This window comes from Scyliorhinus torazame, chromosome 30 (genome assembly GCF_047496885.1).
Source record: "Scyliorhinus torazame isolate Kashiwa2021f chromosome 30, sScyTor2.1, whole genome shotgun sequence".
NCBI lineage: Eukaryota > Metazoa > Chordata > Chondrichthyes > Carcharhiniformes > Scyliorhinidae > Scyliorhinus > Scyliorhinus torazame.
Window position 1 is genome coordinate 9,829,410 of NC_092736.1, and position 19,102 is coordinate 9,848,511.

At 43.5% G+C, this 19,102-nt stretch overlaps 1 protein-coding gene across 2 annotated transcripts in view; it reads left to right on the forward strand.

Moving 5' to 3' along the window:
- scaper (S-phase cyclin A-associated protein in the ER) overlaps positions 1–19,102 on the forward strand; it is a 464,954-nt gene that overhangs the window by 58,155 nt on the left and 387,697 nt on the right. The window contains exons 5-8 of one of the 2 annotated variants that reach the window (XM_072492784.1): positions 7,539–7,639; positions 9,331–9,462; positions 11,612–11,766; positions 13,494–13,616. In XM_072492784.1, the coding sequence (XP_072348885.1) occupies positions 7,539–7,639; positions 9,331–9,462; positions 11,612–11,766; positions 13,494–13,616 (511 nt within the window). The remainder of the gene's footprint in view (positions 1–7,538; positions 7,640–9,330; positions 9,463–11,611; positions 11,767–13,493; positions 13,617–19,102) is intronic. The other variant, XM_072492785.1, reaches the window with a different exon arrangement.

A 19,102-nucleotide genomic window follows, 5' to 3' on the forward strand; every position in this document is an offset into this window, starting at 1 on the left:
ACTGCTGTAGGTGAGGTAGAGAGAGGTATTGATGTCCAGGACCCTTGGGTCCTGTGCACTGGTATTGTGTGTCAACAGGACAAAGGGTTGGCGCCAACCATCCTGCTGTATGCGCCAGTAACTAGAATTAATTACAAACCAATCGAATCCGTTGCAGCCAATTGGTAAACTAATTGGTAATTTTAGCTGTACATCTAGACTTTGTTATCTGCCTGTCTGTAACGGTGTTTTCAGAGCCACTTTTGTTCTCCTCTCTGCTGCCTGACAAAATGGCCTTCATCGCTGTAAGGGGGAAGATGCGCACCATCGAGTACGGGGGCCACTCCAGCTGCTTGTCTTGTTTGTGTTCCCTTGTTCACTAAACAAGCCTCAAGTTACGGGTACTTGGAGCTGCTCTGATTAGAACAGAACATGGAGCTGAATCAAATGCTACAAGACAGTGAGGATGCAGTTAATCAGCATTACATTTTTCCATATGTTAAAGAATGTCCAAGAATAGGGTTGGACAATGTTTTTTTCCCCCCCCCACTTGTGCATTCTTGGGGAATATATTTACACATTTATTTTTCTACCTATCCAAAGAAAACTTCACACCTGCCTTTACGATGCTTTAAAGACGAGGTGCTGAAATGTGAGGTTTTTCGTTTAGCCATAGCTCTCAACACTGGTTTAAAGGAGTGCAAGCAGCTGGGGATGGAGGAAGTTTGCTGAAAGCCAAGGTTGAGCAAAGAAGCGCCGTCCTTCAGACCTTGCTCACACAGAACCTTAACTGAGGACCCAATCATTGTGCTGGGACAGCAAAACGACTTGGCTGCAGAAGATCTGTCTCACAAATGTAATGTTGTGCGAATGCACTCATTGCATTCCAGTGTAAAGTGTCAGCTTGGCCCAGTGGTCAGAAGGTTGTGAACAGAAACCATACCCTGGGACATGAGCATATGGCCAGGAACTCCAGTGCAGCACAGAGGGATTGTTGCTATTTTTTAAACATGCAATCTTTCAGCTGAACTGATATATTAAACTGAGACTCCGTCTACTTATGGACGTAAAAGATTCCATGGCACATTTTTTGAATAAGATCAGGGAATTCTATCAATATTCTCCTGCTGCACTGTCGGGATTTTATGATTCAATGATCCTGCAGAGCATTTGTTCCCCAACCATCATCACCAGAATATGCTTCATGTTTGGGATCTTGCTTTGCAGAGGTTGCATTCCCCAACACACCAAAAAAATAATTTGTGTGCAGAGTCCTGAGGGACATCGTGAACACTTTTTCCTCCTTTAAAATTAAAAAAAAAAAGAGTACCCAATTATTTATTTTTTTCCAATTAAGGGACAATTTAGCGTGGCCAATCCACCTAACCTGCACATTTTAGGGTTGTGGGGGTGAGACCCACGCAGACACGGGGAGAATGTGCAAACTCCACACAGATAGAGACCCAGGGCCAGGATCCTCAGCGGCGTGAGATAGCAGTGCTACCCACTGAGCCACCGTGCCGCCCGTCGTGAACACATGAAAGGTGCTATATAAATGCAAAACTTTCTTCTTCCAAATACTCGGCAAATTGTTTTCTGCTGTCGCTGCTGATGAAACCCAGGACTGCAGTTGCTCTGCTATGTTTAAACCAAGAAGGCAGATTTGGAGTGCTGCTCCAGTGAGGCTGCCTGCAGCTTTCCTCCCATCTGCAGGTGGACCAAGCGCTCACCTCATCCATGCAGCTGAACCAAGCGCTCACCTCATCCATGCAGGCGAACACTGTCTTCTCCAGACACTGCTTGTGTACAGTCAGAAATGTGCGTCATTATGTTTGGACTGCAATCGTCGCAGTGTATTATACCCCATAATGAACGTGGAACAATTTCCCTTCTGTACTCAGTCCATTCTGGAATAGACTGTACTAGGTGCGATTCAATTCTGCAATATAAAAGGGTTATGCAGTGTGAATATTTTCTCTTTCAACAGGGAGTAAGGAAGAACAAATTTAGCTGTTCTCTGAGAAATAAATATTGATAGAAAATAATTTGATCAACACGATAACTTCCAAATATGTTGCAGGCTATAATTATTGTGGTTTACCCATTGATCCTCCACAGTCTCGCTGCAGTTGTTTCGAGGAAGCGTTTTTTTTTTTAAGCTGTTGTAACAGGATTTTAAAAGTTTAATGGAGCAAGTGGGAATATCAGACAAAAGCAGAAAATGCTGGTCATGTTCAGGTCAGGAAGCATCCGTGGAGACAAACAGGCAAGTGAACATTTCAGGTCTAGCGTACAAGCACTGCGGATGCTGGCAAAACCCAACAGGTCTGGCAGCTTCTGTGGAGAGAGTTAACGTTTCAAATCCAATATGACTCTTGTTTGGAACTATTGGTTGGATTTGAAACATCGAATTTGTTTCTCTCCACAGATGTCCCCCAGACCTGCTGGGCTTTCCCAGCATTTTCTGTCTTTGCTACAGGTCTAGATCCTGCCGCAGAACTGGAAGTTATTTGGAAATATGCACAAAACACAAAGATAAAAAACACACAAGTGCACAGACATCTGCAAAATGCTTAATTGGTTAACTTGAGATGGTTAAATAGGAGTAATGATATTCTTGTCCTATTGTTTCTTCTGGGATTGTGCTACATCTCTGGAGAAGTGGAAATAGCGTCCGGTAATGCTTACTAGTGCAGCGTCTCTGTTGGACCTTGAGGTCATAGGTTTCATCTGCAGCTGCATCAGAAAACAATTAACCGACTACAGGCAGAAGGAGAAAATTGCATTTATATAGCACCGGGATGTTTATGGCATCTCTAAGCACTTTACATACAAATGATTTAGTTTTGTTTTGTATTGTAAGAAAATGCAACAGTCGAGCCTTTTCATAGCAAGATCCCAAACATGAAACTGTTTCTGATGGTGTTGATTAGGGAACAAATGCCCCACAGGATAGTGATAGAATTCCCTATTTTTGTTCAAAAAATGTGACCTAGGATCCTTTTTGCAGCAAGTTGGGGTCTGTCCTTTTTTAAAAGTTCTTTCATGGGATGTGCACCTTGTTGGTAAGGCCAGTATTTGTTGCCCACCCTTAATTGACCTCCACAAGGTGATGGTGAAGCACCTTCTTGAACTGCGGCTAGTTCCAGGGCACAGGCCTTCAGTTCTACTGCAGGACTCTTGTAAGGACCCAGTATTTGCTGTATCCCAGCGTCTTCAGCCGTTTATTGATATCATGTAGAGTTAATCGAATTGGCTGAACACTTGCGTCTGTATTGATGGTAACCTCAGGAGAAGGCCAAGATGGGTCACCCATCTTGATCATGACATTGGGTAGCTGACTATAAGGGAGAGAAGTATGCCACAGGATAGGGGTTGGGAAATGTATCTGAAATATTTCTTTAGACAGAGTTGTGAAAATGGAAAAGATTGGAGAACAGCAGAAGTGATATACATTTTCATTATGTTGGAATATTTGAAGACTGGCATCTAACACTAACAGAAAGAAATTAAAGCTGGACAGGACTACACCAAAGCCATTAGATTTCTAGGTGGCGTGGGCCTCACAGTGGTGCAGTGGTTAGTACTGCTGCCTCATGGCGCTGGGACCTGGGTTCGATGCCGACCCTGGTTCACTGTTCGTGTGGAGTTTGCACATTCTCCCTGTGACTGCGTGGGTCTCACCCCCACAATCCAAAGATTTGCAGGGTAGGTGGATTGACCATGCTAAATTGCTGCTGAATTTAAAAAAAGATTGTGAACAGTAGCAACCAGAGGTGTTCTGACACCAGGAGTGACTTTACTGAATCCTTTGGAACCATGCAGGAAAAGTGACAGGAAAATCCATTTGTGCTAGAATCTAATTATGAAGAAACTATGCAGGAAAGTGAATACAAATTCAAGTTATGTTTTTATTGTTGGCAATTTGTTTTTCTTTCTTTGACTGCACAGTGTGCTTTTGTACGACTTGGCTTGTGCTTCAGAAAAGTAGCACTAATCATCTGATTTGAGATTTCTTTGGCTGTCATTCAACCTGTTGAACCTGACTTTAAGCACAGTTGTCACGGTTGTCAGCAGCTGAAGTTTTGTTTTAAGAGATGTGCCAGTTATAAACAAATCACCCCAAAATCCAGATGGCTGCCACTGGGGCATCAATCACTGATTGTAAATACCTGCACCAGAATGGGGGCTGATATCAAAAGTAAACACTCAGTAGGTGTGTGTTCTGTTAAAATTAAAGGTGCAGAGTTGCTGCTGGAATGGTACCAAAATACTCATGGAAAATTTTCACTTAAGACACTTTACTGACGGGCTGAAATGCCTCTTGTGTTATGTGCTTAATATACAATTTCAAATTTAGCTACCTCTGGTGATAAGACTGTAAACGACGTCTCCTCATCCACATCAAGATGCTCTCTCTCCAGTCATAGTGCTAAGTTTATAAGGTTCTTCCATTTGGTTAGTTTAATTTTAAAGAAGCCCACCAGAACAACATTCTGCAGGGTGAGTGAGTTCTTTGTGCTTTTCGAGGACCATGTGTTTTTTTCTAAATTAGCACAGTTCTCTTTGAAAGGTAGCAAATTGTTCTTCGCAATGTTAAACATTATATCCTGTCATGGGTTAATAATTATTTTCAGGATGCTTAAAGTTTGATATTGTTTGGGAAAGTTGTTTCCAACTGTTGTCGTGTGTTGGCCTTCCAAAAGGTAACTCGTTTGATTTCATAAAGCTATTGTGGCGTTGTCAGTTGTGTGTGCTTTGGAAACTTATTAAAGTTGGGTGCTGAAAATAATCTTCAAAGAGATGCTTCCAGGTAAAAGGAGCTAAGATGTATAAAGGCCCACAGGCTTCCCTGGTTCTGTATTTGGCCAAAATATATCTACCGCGTATAAAGTTAAGCAATTCCTTCAGATGATGAGAGACTGCTTCATTTCAAGCACTTGTCAAAAGTGGCAATAAAAATAATAGAGTCTTAAACATTCATCATAGTTCTATGCATCATAGATTACACTTTGTGTTATACTGTATAGCTTTCTATAAATCATTTAATTGTTTCAATTCATAGTTTTAGACAGTACAAAGTTTTATTTTCTGCTTCTTAGATTGGCATCACATGTGGAAGGCATTCTACCTAAATATAGGTAGGGTTGGTTATAGGAGGGGCTGGTTTAGCACACTGGGCTAAATCACTGGCTTTTAAAGCAGACCAAAGCAGTCCAGCAGCACGGTTCAATTCCCGTACCAGCCTCCACGAACAGGCGGCGGAATGTGGCGACTAGGGGCTTTTCACAGTAAATTCATTTGAAGCCTACTTGTGACGATAAGCGATTTTCATTTCATTTCATATATCAGCAAATAATTCATTCTGATCAGAGTTCAGTTTTAGATCCAGGACTCTGCTAACTCGCGACAGTAGAGAGAGAGAGAAAGATGTAGGTTTCAGATGGTAGGAATTTGGCGTCTTCCCTCAGGGGGAAATGGTATTGGATGACAACAGCAACAGTTTGCTTTTATTTGTTGCCTTTATTCAAGGAAAGTGTCTCCAGGTTCTTCGCAGAAGTATAATTGGACAAAAAGTTTGGACGTATAATAGATGGGTTTTGAGGAGGGTGTTAAAAGCAGAGTGAGAGATGGAGGAGGCGAGGTTTACAAAGAAGTTTCCAGAGCGTAGGACTGAGACAGCTGAAGACACCATGCCAATGGTGGGCTAAAGGGAGTGGGGAAATGCACAAGACCAGAGTTGAGGAGTTCAGAATTCTCAGACAGTTGTATGACTGGAGCACATTACAAAAATATGAGGGGGCGAGGCCCTGGAGAGATTTGAATTTAAATTTTAAATGGAGAATTAAAAAATCATGTTTCTGGTAGACTGGCAGCCAGTATGGGTCAGTGAGCACAGGGGCCATGGCCTAGTGGTACTGAGTTTTAGGAGACGGGCAGCAGTGTCTCAGATAAGCTTGGGTTTATGGAGTGTGAAAGATGGAGGTTAGCCAGGAGAGCATTTGTATGGTTGTGTCTGTGGATAACAAAAGTACAAATGAGGATTTGAAATCAGACGAGCCAGGTTATAGAGGTCAAATAAGTCACCATGATTACAAACATGGTTCAGTTGACCATAATGGTCAGGGAGGGCGATAGAATTAGTGGCAACGGAACAGATTTTATGGTATGAGTCAAAGACAATGATTTTGATCTTGCTGATGTTCAATTGGAAAAAATTGTGACTCAGCCATGATTGAATGTTGGATTGAATGTTTGGGCGGCATGGTGGCACAGTGGTTAGCACTGCTGCATCACAGCACCAGGGACCCGGGTTCAATTCCGGCCTCGGGTAACTGTGTGTGGAGTTTGCACTTCCTCCCCGTGCCTGCGTGGGTTTCTTCCCACAGTCCAAAGATTTGCAGGTTAGATGGATTGGCCATGATAAAATTGTCCCTTAGTGTCCAGAGATGTGCAGGTTAGGTGGGGTTACGGGGATATGACAGAGGAATGGGTCAGATAGGCTGCTCTTTCAGAGGGCCTGTGCAAACTCGATGGCCTCCTTCTGCACTGTAGAGATTCTATGATTCTATTCTATAAGCAGTCAGGCAACACAGAAACGGAGGGCAAAGGCAGAGCCTAACGCCATCCTGAGTGTGCATGTGGAACCTGACATCGTGCCTTCACCAAGGGATAGCATGGAAATGAGAAATGGGAGTGGATAAAGAACTGATCCTTTGGAGACTCCAGAGGTAACATTGCGTGGGTTTGAAAATAAGCCATTGCAGGAGATTATCTGGCTGCAACCAAATAGGCAAGAGTGGAAGCAGGTGAGGGGAGTCCCACTCAGCTGGACAACAGAGGAGAGACAGCGGTGGGCATGGTGTGATAAACTGTGTCAAAGTCTGCAGAGAACGTAAGAGTGAAGAGACAGTACCACCATCATATAGGATAACTTTTTACATGGCACTTCATGCTGTGGCAGGGGTGGGAAACTGTTTGCAAAGTTTCAAATATGGATTTACGGGAAGGATGGGCACAGATTTGGAAGGTGACATCATTTTATGGACTTTGGAGTGGAAGGGATGTTGGAAATAGGGTGTTAGTTGGCAAGTGCATGTGGCCAAGGGAGGAGAGATATCATCACTGAGGAGGGCGAACCTATTATAATATCAGCATCATGGGGGGGCAGGAAAACAGTGGGTAACATGGTAGCACAGTGGTTAGCACTGTTGCTTCACAGCGCCATAGTCCCAGGTTTGATTCCCGGCTTCGATCGCTGGCTGTGCGGAGTCTGCATGTTTTCCCCGTGTCTGCGTGGATTTCCTCTGGGTGCTCCGGTTTCCTCCCACAAGTCCCGAAAGACGCGCTGGTAGGTAATTTGAACATTCTGAATTCTCCCTCTGTGTACCCGAACAGGCGCCGGAGTGCGGCGACTAGGGCCTTTTCACAGTAACTTCATTGCAGTGTTATTGTGAGCCTACTTGTGACAGTAAAGATTATTATTTTTATAAAAAGAAGTTGGGTTATTAGTGGGGGGGGTGACTTGCAACCCAACTATAATGTGTTTCTTTTCTCAGGAGGTGCTGATGATGCTGGATAACTACGTGCGAGATTTCAAAGCATTGATAGATTGGCTACAGCTGCAGGAAAAGTTGGAGAATACAGATGCACAGAACAGGTAATACATTAGTGGACACTGCACTTGAAATACCTTAATTATTGAATAGGAAATCTGTGTTTCTATGGCGGGAGTCTCCAGTCCGCCAGCCACTTTTTCCGGTGCGGCGCACCCCGCCGGCAGCGGGATTCCCCGTTCCCGCAGCCGGCCAATGGGGTTTCCCATTGTGACCACCCCACGCCATGGGGAAACCTGCGGTCGTGGGTGCACTGCCAGCGGACCGGAGAATTCTGCTGCTGATCTTGGATAACTGTAGGAAACAGTTTTAAAACCTAAAAATTAGAAGTTAGGCAGACTGAGAAACAGTTCGGCAGATACTTCATAGAATTTAGGATTATGTGGCAATTCAGATGAATAAAGTTAAGCATTAAAGAATAGAGTACTTTTGGTACGCGTTCAATATAGGCGTATTGTAGTGACGTGACCCCTTTAAGGTGAGCGGATTCCACAGACCATGTGACCAGCTCAAAGCCAATCGCGCAGGAGCATGCTAAATGCGGTTAACAGGGTGTTTGCACGGGTCCCTGGCAGCATGACCCCGCTCAGTGTGGACCAGGGAGCCGAAGTGTTAAGCCCTGTTGTCTAGTGTTCTGTGCCCGTTACTTAACTGCCGTTGCCCTTCATCATTAAACCCCTTTGTTAGCTACTGGAAGCCTCCAGTGTATGTCTCGAACCACCACATGTACATTATTTTTAGTTGGTTGTACCTGCAATTTGGTACGAGGGAATCTTCAATTTACTAATTTTGGTTGTGCAGATTCACTGTTCTGAGTTGTGGTGTGCACACAATTGGGATGTTCTGGTGTGTAAGCTTATTTAGAACCATTCTCAAGAAGTTAATTAGTATATTGGGAATTTACTGAAGAAATGCACTGCCCACTGCTTACATGTTTTCTAAACTAAAAACTAAAAAGGAAATTATAATGGTTAAAAAAAAAAGTTGAATTGCGTTATATTATTTCTCATAAGCATCAGCGTCGGAATTCAAAATGCTCATAATTGTTCATGTCAGCAATATCTTTCTTCAGATGTAATTTATTGTTGCTGTAGGTATTGTCTGTTCCCTCAATGTGTTATGTCAACATGCCTTAGAAGTGGAACTGTGTTTATGTGAAACTGTATTCGTTGTATTCTCAGCGTGGAACCAGAAGAGGCCATTCGGCCCAACCGGCCTCTGCCTCCTCCCACTTCATGAAACATTATCCGCATATCTTTCTATTCCTTATTCCCTCATCTGCTTATCCAGCTCCCCCTTGAATGAATCTATGCTGCTCGCCTCAACTACACATGGTAGCAAGCTCCACATTGCAACCATTTGCATGAGTGGAAAAGTTTATCCTGAATTCCATATTAGATTTATTAGTGGCTAACCTGTATTCATGACTCCTAGTTTTGGACCCCCACTTACACAAATAGAAACACCTTCTCTACAATTATCCTATTGAAACCCTTGAAAATTTTAACAACCTCTATTAGGTCACCACTAGGCCGTTTGTTTACAGAAACATGTTACGGAACATGTTACGGAAATTTATAACACCTCAAGTTTTGCTTGTAACAAATCTTGTTCTATACCTATTTCAGAGTTTATCGTTTTTGTAATACGGAGACTCGAGCACAGTTCTCCACATTTATATGTGTCATATGTACTGTATGTCTTTACGTTTTGACGTGTGTCCTCTCTCTGGCAGACCCACATCGCTGGCTTGGGAAGTGAGGAAAATGTCCCCAGGGCGACATGTTATGCCAAGTCCACCGGCCGACAGAATTTGCACAACATCGAGTGCTCGAAGGAGCTTAAACTTTGGGGCTCCCATTAGCATGTAAGTGCTTCTAACTTAGTCTTTGCTTTTTGGTAATTGAAGATTATTACATCCTTCATGTGACATGTTTGTGTGCCCTTTGTCCCAGTGTTTGAGACCAGAGTCCTGAAATCTTCAAGGAGCTAGTTTGCGTTTCATGGTGGTGTTCTGTAGATGCTACTGGTAAATGAATAATCTGCAGTTATTATAACACTGTCATGTCGTCAGACAGACCCCAAATACTTCACAATCAATATAATTTTCAATGTGATTGTTATGTAGGCAAACATAGCAGCTAATTTGTGCATAACAATATCTCGCAAACAACAATTTGGATGGATGACCAGTGAATGTATTTTTGGTGCTATTGGTTGAGGATGGAATGTCAATCAGAAAATTAATTGAATTCCAGCTATTTACCTAAAACGGATGATGCCATGTGTATAAAGTGCTATAAACCATAGAATCCCTGCAGTGCAGAAGGAGGCCATTCGGCTCATTGAGTTTGTATCGATTCTCCAAAGGAGCACCCTACTAGGCCCAATCCCCCTGCCTATCTCTGCAACCCCACTTCGGGACAATTTAGCATGGCCAATCCACACCTTTGGACTGTGGGAGGAAACCCGAGCGCCCGGAGGAAAACCCATACAGACACTCGAGGTTGGAATCAAACCCAGGTCCCTAACCACGGCGCCACCATGCCGCGCATGTAATGACGTTTCCTTTAGTCTGTAGTAAATACCATTCTTTAAGTTGCATTAAGTTAAATTCCAGAGGCAAGCGTGAGACTAACACAAGCAGTTTGATCCTTTATTTAATGTCACTTACTTGGGGACCCTTTTAATTTTTTTAATATATTGCCACTGAAGAATGTTCATGTCTAATTGTGGTTGAAGACTGCTGTGGAGTTGGTTCAATACGTGCATTATTTTGTAATGGGAATACCTCCGGAAATGACTATTGATTATCAAAGAGTACTGTAAACGTTGACTGGTATTGACATGCACATTTACATGGTGTTCAGACGGTAGCTCAACTCGCGTCACAGGAAAACCGTATTTAATGTGTTATGGTTTATGTGTTCAGCTTCACTGAGTTCATTGTTAATGAGCAACATTAGAGTCCAAAAATAAACTTATGTTAGACATTACTGAACAGCAAAGGCGCACATGTCACCATTTTAAGTGTGCAGATGACTTGGCACAGGGTAGGGTCATTGTTAAATACAGTGACATATTAAATCCTCTTGACTTATTTTATATTTACCATACGTTCTTGTAAATTGTAAACTTATTTTAAAATAGAATACATTTTAAAAGTCACAACCATAATGCACATGATTTTCTAAGTATAAAAGTTAATGCTTTTAGCTAGTATTTAACCTGGGGTTTAATTTAGATTCAAGTGTAAAGGATTCTGGAACATCTGTGGCTGCCAGTGCTGTGAATTCTTTAAGTTTTTCTATATTTTAGAGCACATGCCCAACACAGGCTGCAGCAGACGAACCTGTGTGCAGCTATTTGTAATTCGTGAAGTGCATCTCTGGCACCGTCTGGAGGAGTTTATCTGATATTTGGGGAAGGTCTTTGCAAGTCAACAATGAGAGCACCACAATGCTGACTTGTTTAGGAAACAAATTACTATTGATGCCACCAATAACGGCATTAAACTGTGGCTCAAGTGCTATTCAGGTACCGGGGAAAGAAGGATTTGAACAGGTAAAGGATTTGGGGCAGTACATTAAACTTGACGATGTTTGCATTTCCCATGCATGATCCGGAAAGTGTATGTAATTCCTAGAAATGTCAAATAATTGCTCTTGTGTAAAGATCCAAAGAATTTCATAACCAATTAAGTACTTTAATGAGGTGTTGTTACAGTTGTAATCTCGGCAAAGCCAGCTGTCCAATCTCTCACAAGCAACAATGAGATGTTTTTTTTAGTTGCGGGTAATAAATATTTTGTCAATTATTGATTGTGGATTAGTCTGGATACAGCTGCTGTAAATATGCACGAGAAAGTGGTCATATATTGGGACACTTGTTGGTTGGGAAATCAGGCTTTATACTATTAAGATGAGAAGCTATAGTGTCCAGATTCTTTTTGTTTCCTTATTGGTGACTCCTTCTCCTCATGGTTTGAATCTGAATCTACTTAACTTTCTATTTAGGGTAGCCCCTCCTGCTCTGGTGGCAGCTCGTCTTGCCCCAACTGGTGTCAGCTGGGCAGACAAAGTCAAAGCTAATCGGGCGAATACTGTGGCTCCAAAACACAGTCGAAGCAACTGTCAAAAGTCTTCACAGCGGATCAGATTACACCCGAATGGTGAGTCATATTTTATTATGATGTGAAAATGAAAACAGACAATGCTGGTAACAGTCAGCGGGGCAGGTGGCAACTGCGGAGAGAGAAATGGAGTTAATGTTTCAGCTTGATAACTTTTCATCAGAGCGATTCATTTTGTACAATGATGGAATCATGGATTCTGTGGAGTGATAAAAGAGTAAATTTTGAGGTTGCATATAAAGCGAAGTAACTTTTATTTGTGACTTCTATTTTTTGCATTTTTTTGCCTTGCACTTGGGTTTGTTGGCCAAACTCTTTGAAAGCTGAGGGAAGAAGGTGGGGGGTGGGGGGGGGGAGGTCAGTTGCCTAAAAGTAACCGTGCTGTCATTGTCGAATTGTTTTTGTCAGAATGCAACATCAGAAACAACAAGGACAGATAAATACTGAAATCTGATGACAGACACCAATGTAATGAACTTGTGAATTCCCGAGGACCTTCCATGCAACCAATAATCTGAGCATTTTTGTTTGGAAACCTGTGCTTGGATCTGTCCAGTTTTTCTCTCGCTCTTGCTCTCTCTCTTGTCTACTGCACACTTGGTGCTGTTTTGACAAATTAAGCACATTGCGTACTGATGTATGGAAATGCCTGACTTGTTTTAAGAGAGTCAAGAAATCAGAAAGGAGTGTTACTTTCAGCTGAACTTGTGGGGGGGGGGGGTGCTTGTTGGTTGGAACACCCACGTACTGGTGGCATACTGGTAAAATCCTGTTCTTCCGAGCTCCTAATTTCATCTGCACCGGGGATTCCAAAACTAGGGAGCATAGTCTAAAAATTAGGGCTGGACTGTTCAGGAGAAATGTTAGGAAGAACCTCTTCACTCAAAGGGTGGTAGAGGTTTGAAACTTTCTCCCACAAACAGCAGTTAAAGGTAGATCAGTTGTTAATTTTAAATCTTTGTTAAGCAAAGAGATTGAAGGGTATGGGGCAAAGGCAGGTATATGGAGTTAGGTCACAGATCAGCCATGATCTCATTAATGGCAGGACAGGCTCGAGGGGCTGAATGGCCTAATCCTGTTCCTATATGAATGTTTATTTAAGCATTATCTATAATTGGTTATGAAATGTTTGGTGTGTATTAAATGTATTTAATCTTACTCATGGGGTTGTGGCTAATGCAAATGCCTAATTGCACTCATCCGGCCCGTGGACATGAGAGAGGCCACTCACGGCCTAATCACTAGCCTAGATTGCCCATTACTACTCTCACTATTGCTCTTCCTTTCTTCTTCCTCCTCTCCTGTACAGCCGAGCTGCTTGTGGTGCTGCAAAGTTGGCTGACTGCATTCCACTGAGGAACCAATTCCCTCACCGCTATCCAAACGGAAAACCAGTTAGCGAGCAGAACTCCATAGGGTTCCTGCATTACCCGCCTTTCCCATTCTTCCTCCAGGCTCCTAACCTGCAATGAGACCACCTCTCTGAACGTGCTGTCCACGTAACTCTCAGCCTCATGGATGCGCCACAGTGACTCCAGCCACTCGAGATCCGAAACTTGAAGCTCAAGATTCTGCAGTTGTCTTGTGTCCATGACATCTTTGTTAAATCCGTCTTGAGCTCCCACCCATACCTGCTGCTCTATTTTGCTCTGCCTGCTGAACTCCCTCTCTTCAACAGTATAAAATCTATCACGTTTCTACCTGTTTTCAGTTTTGACGAAGAGTCTTATGGACTCGAAACGTTAACTCTGTTTCTCTCTCCACAGATGCTCCCAGACCTGCTGAGTTTTCCCAGAAATTCCGTTTCTCACTTCCGATTCCAGACGTTCGCAGTACTTTTCTTTTACCTCATCTTACTGTGTTTAGTCCAGTGATTCATCCTGTTGCAGGTACTAATCATGTGTAGTAATTGCTCTGAATTGTACTAATGAATTGGTCCAGATGATTCTGCCAATTCCTTGAAGGCATCATGTCTGAAGTAGTCGAAGAAGCAGTTTCCAGTCCTTTCTTGTCTCCAATAGACTCAGATCGGACAGTGCTCTCATTCCTTTTTTGCTAGTATCTTGTTTACTTATACCACCAGGAACTTGAATAAAGGAATGGAGAGCAAGTTGTACAACCTGTGCCACATGCAGTCTAAAACTAAACTGTTAATAAATGAATATTTTTAAGGTTTTTATTTAGTTATTATTTGAACTTGACAGATGTTATAAAATAACATATATTCAAGTTAATCGTTACGGATAGCTGCATTGAAGCATCGAGCTGTTTAGAACCAGCTGCATGTCTGTGCCACAAATCTGATCGGTCCTGTTTGTACCAGCAACGTTTTCTGGCTCATTAGGACTAAAAGCATTGAAGTACTGTGATAAAGTCCTGAAGCAGATTTTCATCAAAACTGGATACTTTCACCAGCTTTAAGAGACGCTGGAAGAATTCAGAAGTGAATGACAGCTGCTTCGAGATTGAGTGAATCTCAAAGGTAGAAAATGGCTAAGAGTAAAATGATGTTTCTCCAGCAGCTTTTCCCCAAGAAACATGATCTTCGAACTGCAGACAGTCAGTAGTTGTGATGCCAGGATATGAAGGGTTGTCTGACTTCAGGCCCCTTTTATATTCGCCCTCTTTTTAAAAAAAATTATTTTTATCAAAAGATTTTACAGTAGTCGCTGAAAAGGGAAAAGAGAAAAAAGCCACAGGTAGCAATGCAAAACAGGTCGCTCACTTATCAAAAGTCAAATGGCAACCGAGGAATAAATAAAATCGGATGAGTTGCGCACAAAATCCCCAACGTGTTCCTCCCACAAAAAACAGATTCGTCTGCATCAAGCAGGATACAGCCAACAACACAGAGGTGTATCATACCCACCACTTTAGAGCAGAAATAATAGAGGAATAGAAAACCCTGAGAACTCCAGGGCTAGGGGGAAATTACACTGACACCCACAACGCAATCTAACTACCTTCCAAGCCCAGGACAGAGCAGACAACCACCATATAAGTACAAGACAATAAGAAGAGGACCGAGTAACACAAGTCCAAGGAAATGGCAGGTCTCCAATCTCAAACCCAGGGTCTCCCTTAGAGAATTAAGAAAAGATGAAGATGCAAGCAGCAAGCAAGACCCTAGCTACCAAACCTCACCCACTGGGTCTCCGGCCCAAGAGAAGAACAGGCCACCAGGCCATCAAACATCCCCCCCCCCCCCGAGAGGTGGTGTGCCCTGGGAGGGAAGGCCAGTCCACTCCTCCCCCTGGCACCAGGGAACCCGCTCTGGCAACTAGAACCACTCAGAAAAAAGAGACAGGGCAACCACAAGACACTTATCAAAAAAGGCCAGCTTATTTTAAAAAACATTTAGAATACCCAATTAATTTTTTCCAATTAAGGGGCAATTTAGAGTGGCCAATCCACCTACCCGGCACATCTTTGGGTTGTGGGGCGAAACCCACGCTAAACACGGGGAGAATGTGCAAACTCCACAAGGACAGTGACCAGAGCCGGGATCAAAACTGGGACCTCGGTGCCGTGAGGCAACAGTACTAACCACTGCGCAAGCGTGCTGCCCTGAACTCATTTAACAATGGCACCAAGATCTACCATTATAACATCCCCACAAGTGCTCAGGAAAAACCAAGAATGAAGAGAAGGAATCAACGGATGCCCCACCGCTGGGGTCATTCAGAAAGAAGAAAAAGACCAGGAGAAGGAACAAGAACTGTCAGAACAATTTATTTGGATAACTGAGCTGCCCGGGCTACCGCCCAAGGCATATAAAAATGGACGAGAGCAACTGAACCACAGGGGAACCTCACTCCTACCCTGTGGAAAAAGAAAAGGATAACCCTTGGGTACAATGCTTGGTCATTCCAAAGTCATTGCTCACCTGGGTGCCAGACCCAGCCACACTGGTCTCCCCCAACGGGTACCCCGAGAAAGAACACCCCAGTTCCTTGGCAACAGCAGGATACTGACCACGGCGCCGGGTTTGGCCTAGCCCAGCGCTGTTACAAAAGACTCAGGAGAATCAGACTCGAGGAACATCCACATAACCCAAACCCATACACCCCACTGAGGTTGCACCAGTTCAGTCCTAATCAGTCCCACCCAGAAAGACCCTAACCAATGGGGAACTTCAGCCCGAGGAAGAAGAACAGTCAAGACATCCACATCCCTGGTGCCCTGGGAGGAGAGAAGAAAACTCTCGGAGATCCGTCTCAGGGGAAAAGACTGACTTGACCCTCGGGAAGAGACGGATATAGCCCAGTTCTCATCATGATAACAGACAGTCTGCCTGGGGCTAAGATGAAACAACGGATGCTTTGGATTGGAGTTAAAAGAAAACAAACCAAAACTGCTTAGCTCTAACTGGAGGGACCTTCCTCGATCATAGCGAGGACAAACTAATCCGACCACCCCTTACCCTGTTCCGGCTTCGCTCATCTTACTTCTAGGCGAGACGGGAGGTGGGTGTGGGAGAGAGAGAGAGTCACAGAAAGCTAACCCCATCCCTCCACCAATTGTCAGACCCTACGAGGTTTAGGGTAAAGAGTAAACAATGCTCACAAATCCCTTATTCAACATTCAGCTAAACATGATAAGGACTTTTAAATCAGAATAATTAACGTTACAGGCCATCACCTCCACACTATTCACTTCCCTGTAAATGGAACGAATTGACGACATGAAACAGGCAACAACATGATCAGCAGGGAAGAAATTCCAGGATAACAACTGGGAAGCAGAAATGTAAGGCAGTCCTCAGGATAAAGACTTTTTCAGTGGTGCACGAAAAAGGTGAAGGATGAAACAGGATCAAGATCAACGAGCACTCATCGGGATCTCTCTCTCTCTCTTTCTCTCTCTCTCTCAAATTTTGATGAACGAAGCACAAGGCAACATCACTTCCACCACAATGTCTCGCCAGAATCCAGGTGGTCTACAACCTAAACTCCGGTCCGGGGGTGGAGTAACCTGGCCACCTCCAACTCCTAACAACTGAAATCTGGAACAGGCCAACACATGACTAGCAGTTGGAAGGCCACATCAACACCAGGCCTAGAAGATAGGATTAAGTCTGCTCCATCAAATTTAATTTGCCCAGCCTCCAGATCGGCACACAATTCTCAAACTCAACCGAAAACTTCTCCAACGCCTTGCTTCGGAAATCGGACTCAGCAACACTCCTCTCCTGTCCTCCTTCCCTAATCCCAGACTCTACCAGGATGGATAACAGGTGATGCAGCAGGAACTCAACAGTATGGAGGTGGGCTTCCAAGGACAGTGCTCTTTATTTGCAAGAACCCTCTTGTGCAATGCCATTGCCTACATAAAAACACCCCGCAACTCTTGGAATTGGGCCTTGACGACCTGCACCTCAGCCGACATTTCCAGCTAGAACAGCATCTTCGTTGACAGCCATTATCCGTCGATGCACAGTACACCATCTGGGTGGGGGTTCGTTTAAAAGCAACCATGCCACTAAAGGCAGAGCCCCACCCCAACTCCTTCCAGCATCCATGAACAAGCAAGCATTTAAGCAATGCTCTATCATGCAAAAACACTGACCAACCATTCTTGGAACATAGTGTACTATGTGAACCAAGAAAAGATAAATAAGAAATTTACAACCGGATGAAAAGATGGACTAAAAGATGAGCAGAGCCGGAGTTCGTCAAAATGATGGATTATCTGTTTGGGACTGCTCTCACAGGACACATCGTCCTAAACTCAGCTCATTACCAACATTTCTAACCTGCTCCCTGAGCTTGGGTTGAGTTTGCACAGAAATATATAGACTACGGCACAGGCGGAGGACATTGGGAAGGGTGGAATGCTCTCCTGCAAGCCCAACGTCATGTGTGCTCTACAGGATCTTTGCATATATTTCCTTTTCAGGAATATATCCCATTCTCTCTTCCTCAATAATTAAATGTGATGAAATATCTCAATATTTCCTGTTTCCTAAACTTCCCGACTTTCCAACCCCATCTGACTATGTTCGACAGGGTTCTGATTTGCTGTGGCAGTGGATGGCGATGCCACTGAACTTGCAGCTTTAATAGCAGTTGATGACACTGCAGAGTGGTGCCGGGGTTTTGTGGGGGGGAGATTGGAGTTTGTACAGCTGATTCCCCCAGGCTGGTGGAGGCAGAGCCTCTGGATAAATGCCCACAATTCCAGGAAACTCCTGTCATTCTGGGTTGGTTGGACACCATAACCCAGATCCCCCTGACTCAAATGAGTGCTAACAAATGAGTAATGGCGAAAACCATGCTGATTGACACATTTGTCGATTGGAACTGGGGCTGGAGATGCGTGTTGGCTTCTCCAATTCCCGAGATTCTTCTCCCCAAGGTTCAGATTGATACAATAGCAAAGCTGAAGAAAGGCATCCAGATGGTAGATGGGGATGATTTTTGTCTCTAAATTTAGCCAAACTTAGTGGAGACTGAGAAAGATTTAAAAGATTTTCATGCTGACGATGCAGTTAATCCCCCACAAAATGTATGGATATTTTGTGAGATGTTTTGGGAATTCCAACAAAATAAAACAAAACTGGTCATATGTAAAATATTGATTTGCAGTCTAATGTACTTTTAAGGAGATGTTATAATTGGCTACAAAACACTCAGATCATATGTTGCCATATGGTACTTGCTTGATAAATTCCCTAAAACATTTCTCTCGAGTGTATGTGCGTTCCTTTGATTTGGGTAAACCAATTGTGTTGGAAATGTGAGCCATGAAGTATTGAATGAAGTGTTTGCATCAGATTTCTGATCGGTGAGGGCTGGAATCCTTCCTCTGCAGTGTGCTCCTTAAAACTTCAATCTGGAATATTTTTCTCTCCCCACCCCCCTAACTTCTAAAAATAATATTGGAAAAGAAACGCTCATAAATTTCTAATTTAATTAAAAATCTTCCAGCTAGAGTGCAGCTGTTACTGGATTTTATTTTTAAGGGGCAATTTAGCGTGGCCAATCCACCTACCCTGCGCATCTTTGAGTTCTGGGGGCGAAACCCACGCAAACACGTGGAGAATGTGCAAACTCCACACGGACAGTGACCCAGGGCCGGGATCGAACCTGGGACTTTGGCGCCGTGAGACAGCAATGCTGACCTCTGTGCCACCGTGCGGCCCCCAGCTGTTCCTGGATTAAGAGCTGTTTATAATATTACCATATTTCCCAACTGTCGTTTTAATTGGGAATGTCCTGACATTAAGCCGTAATCCTGCAGTAGCATACAAAACTTCCAAACCAGCAAAATTGGCCAGCTTACTGGCCATGTAGGAAGCACATATCTAAATTTCACTCACCTTAAATTAAACCTCTTCTTCCGTCCTACTAGCTATTCAACTACACTGTTTTAC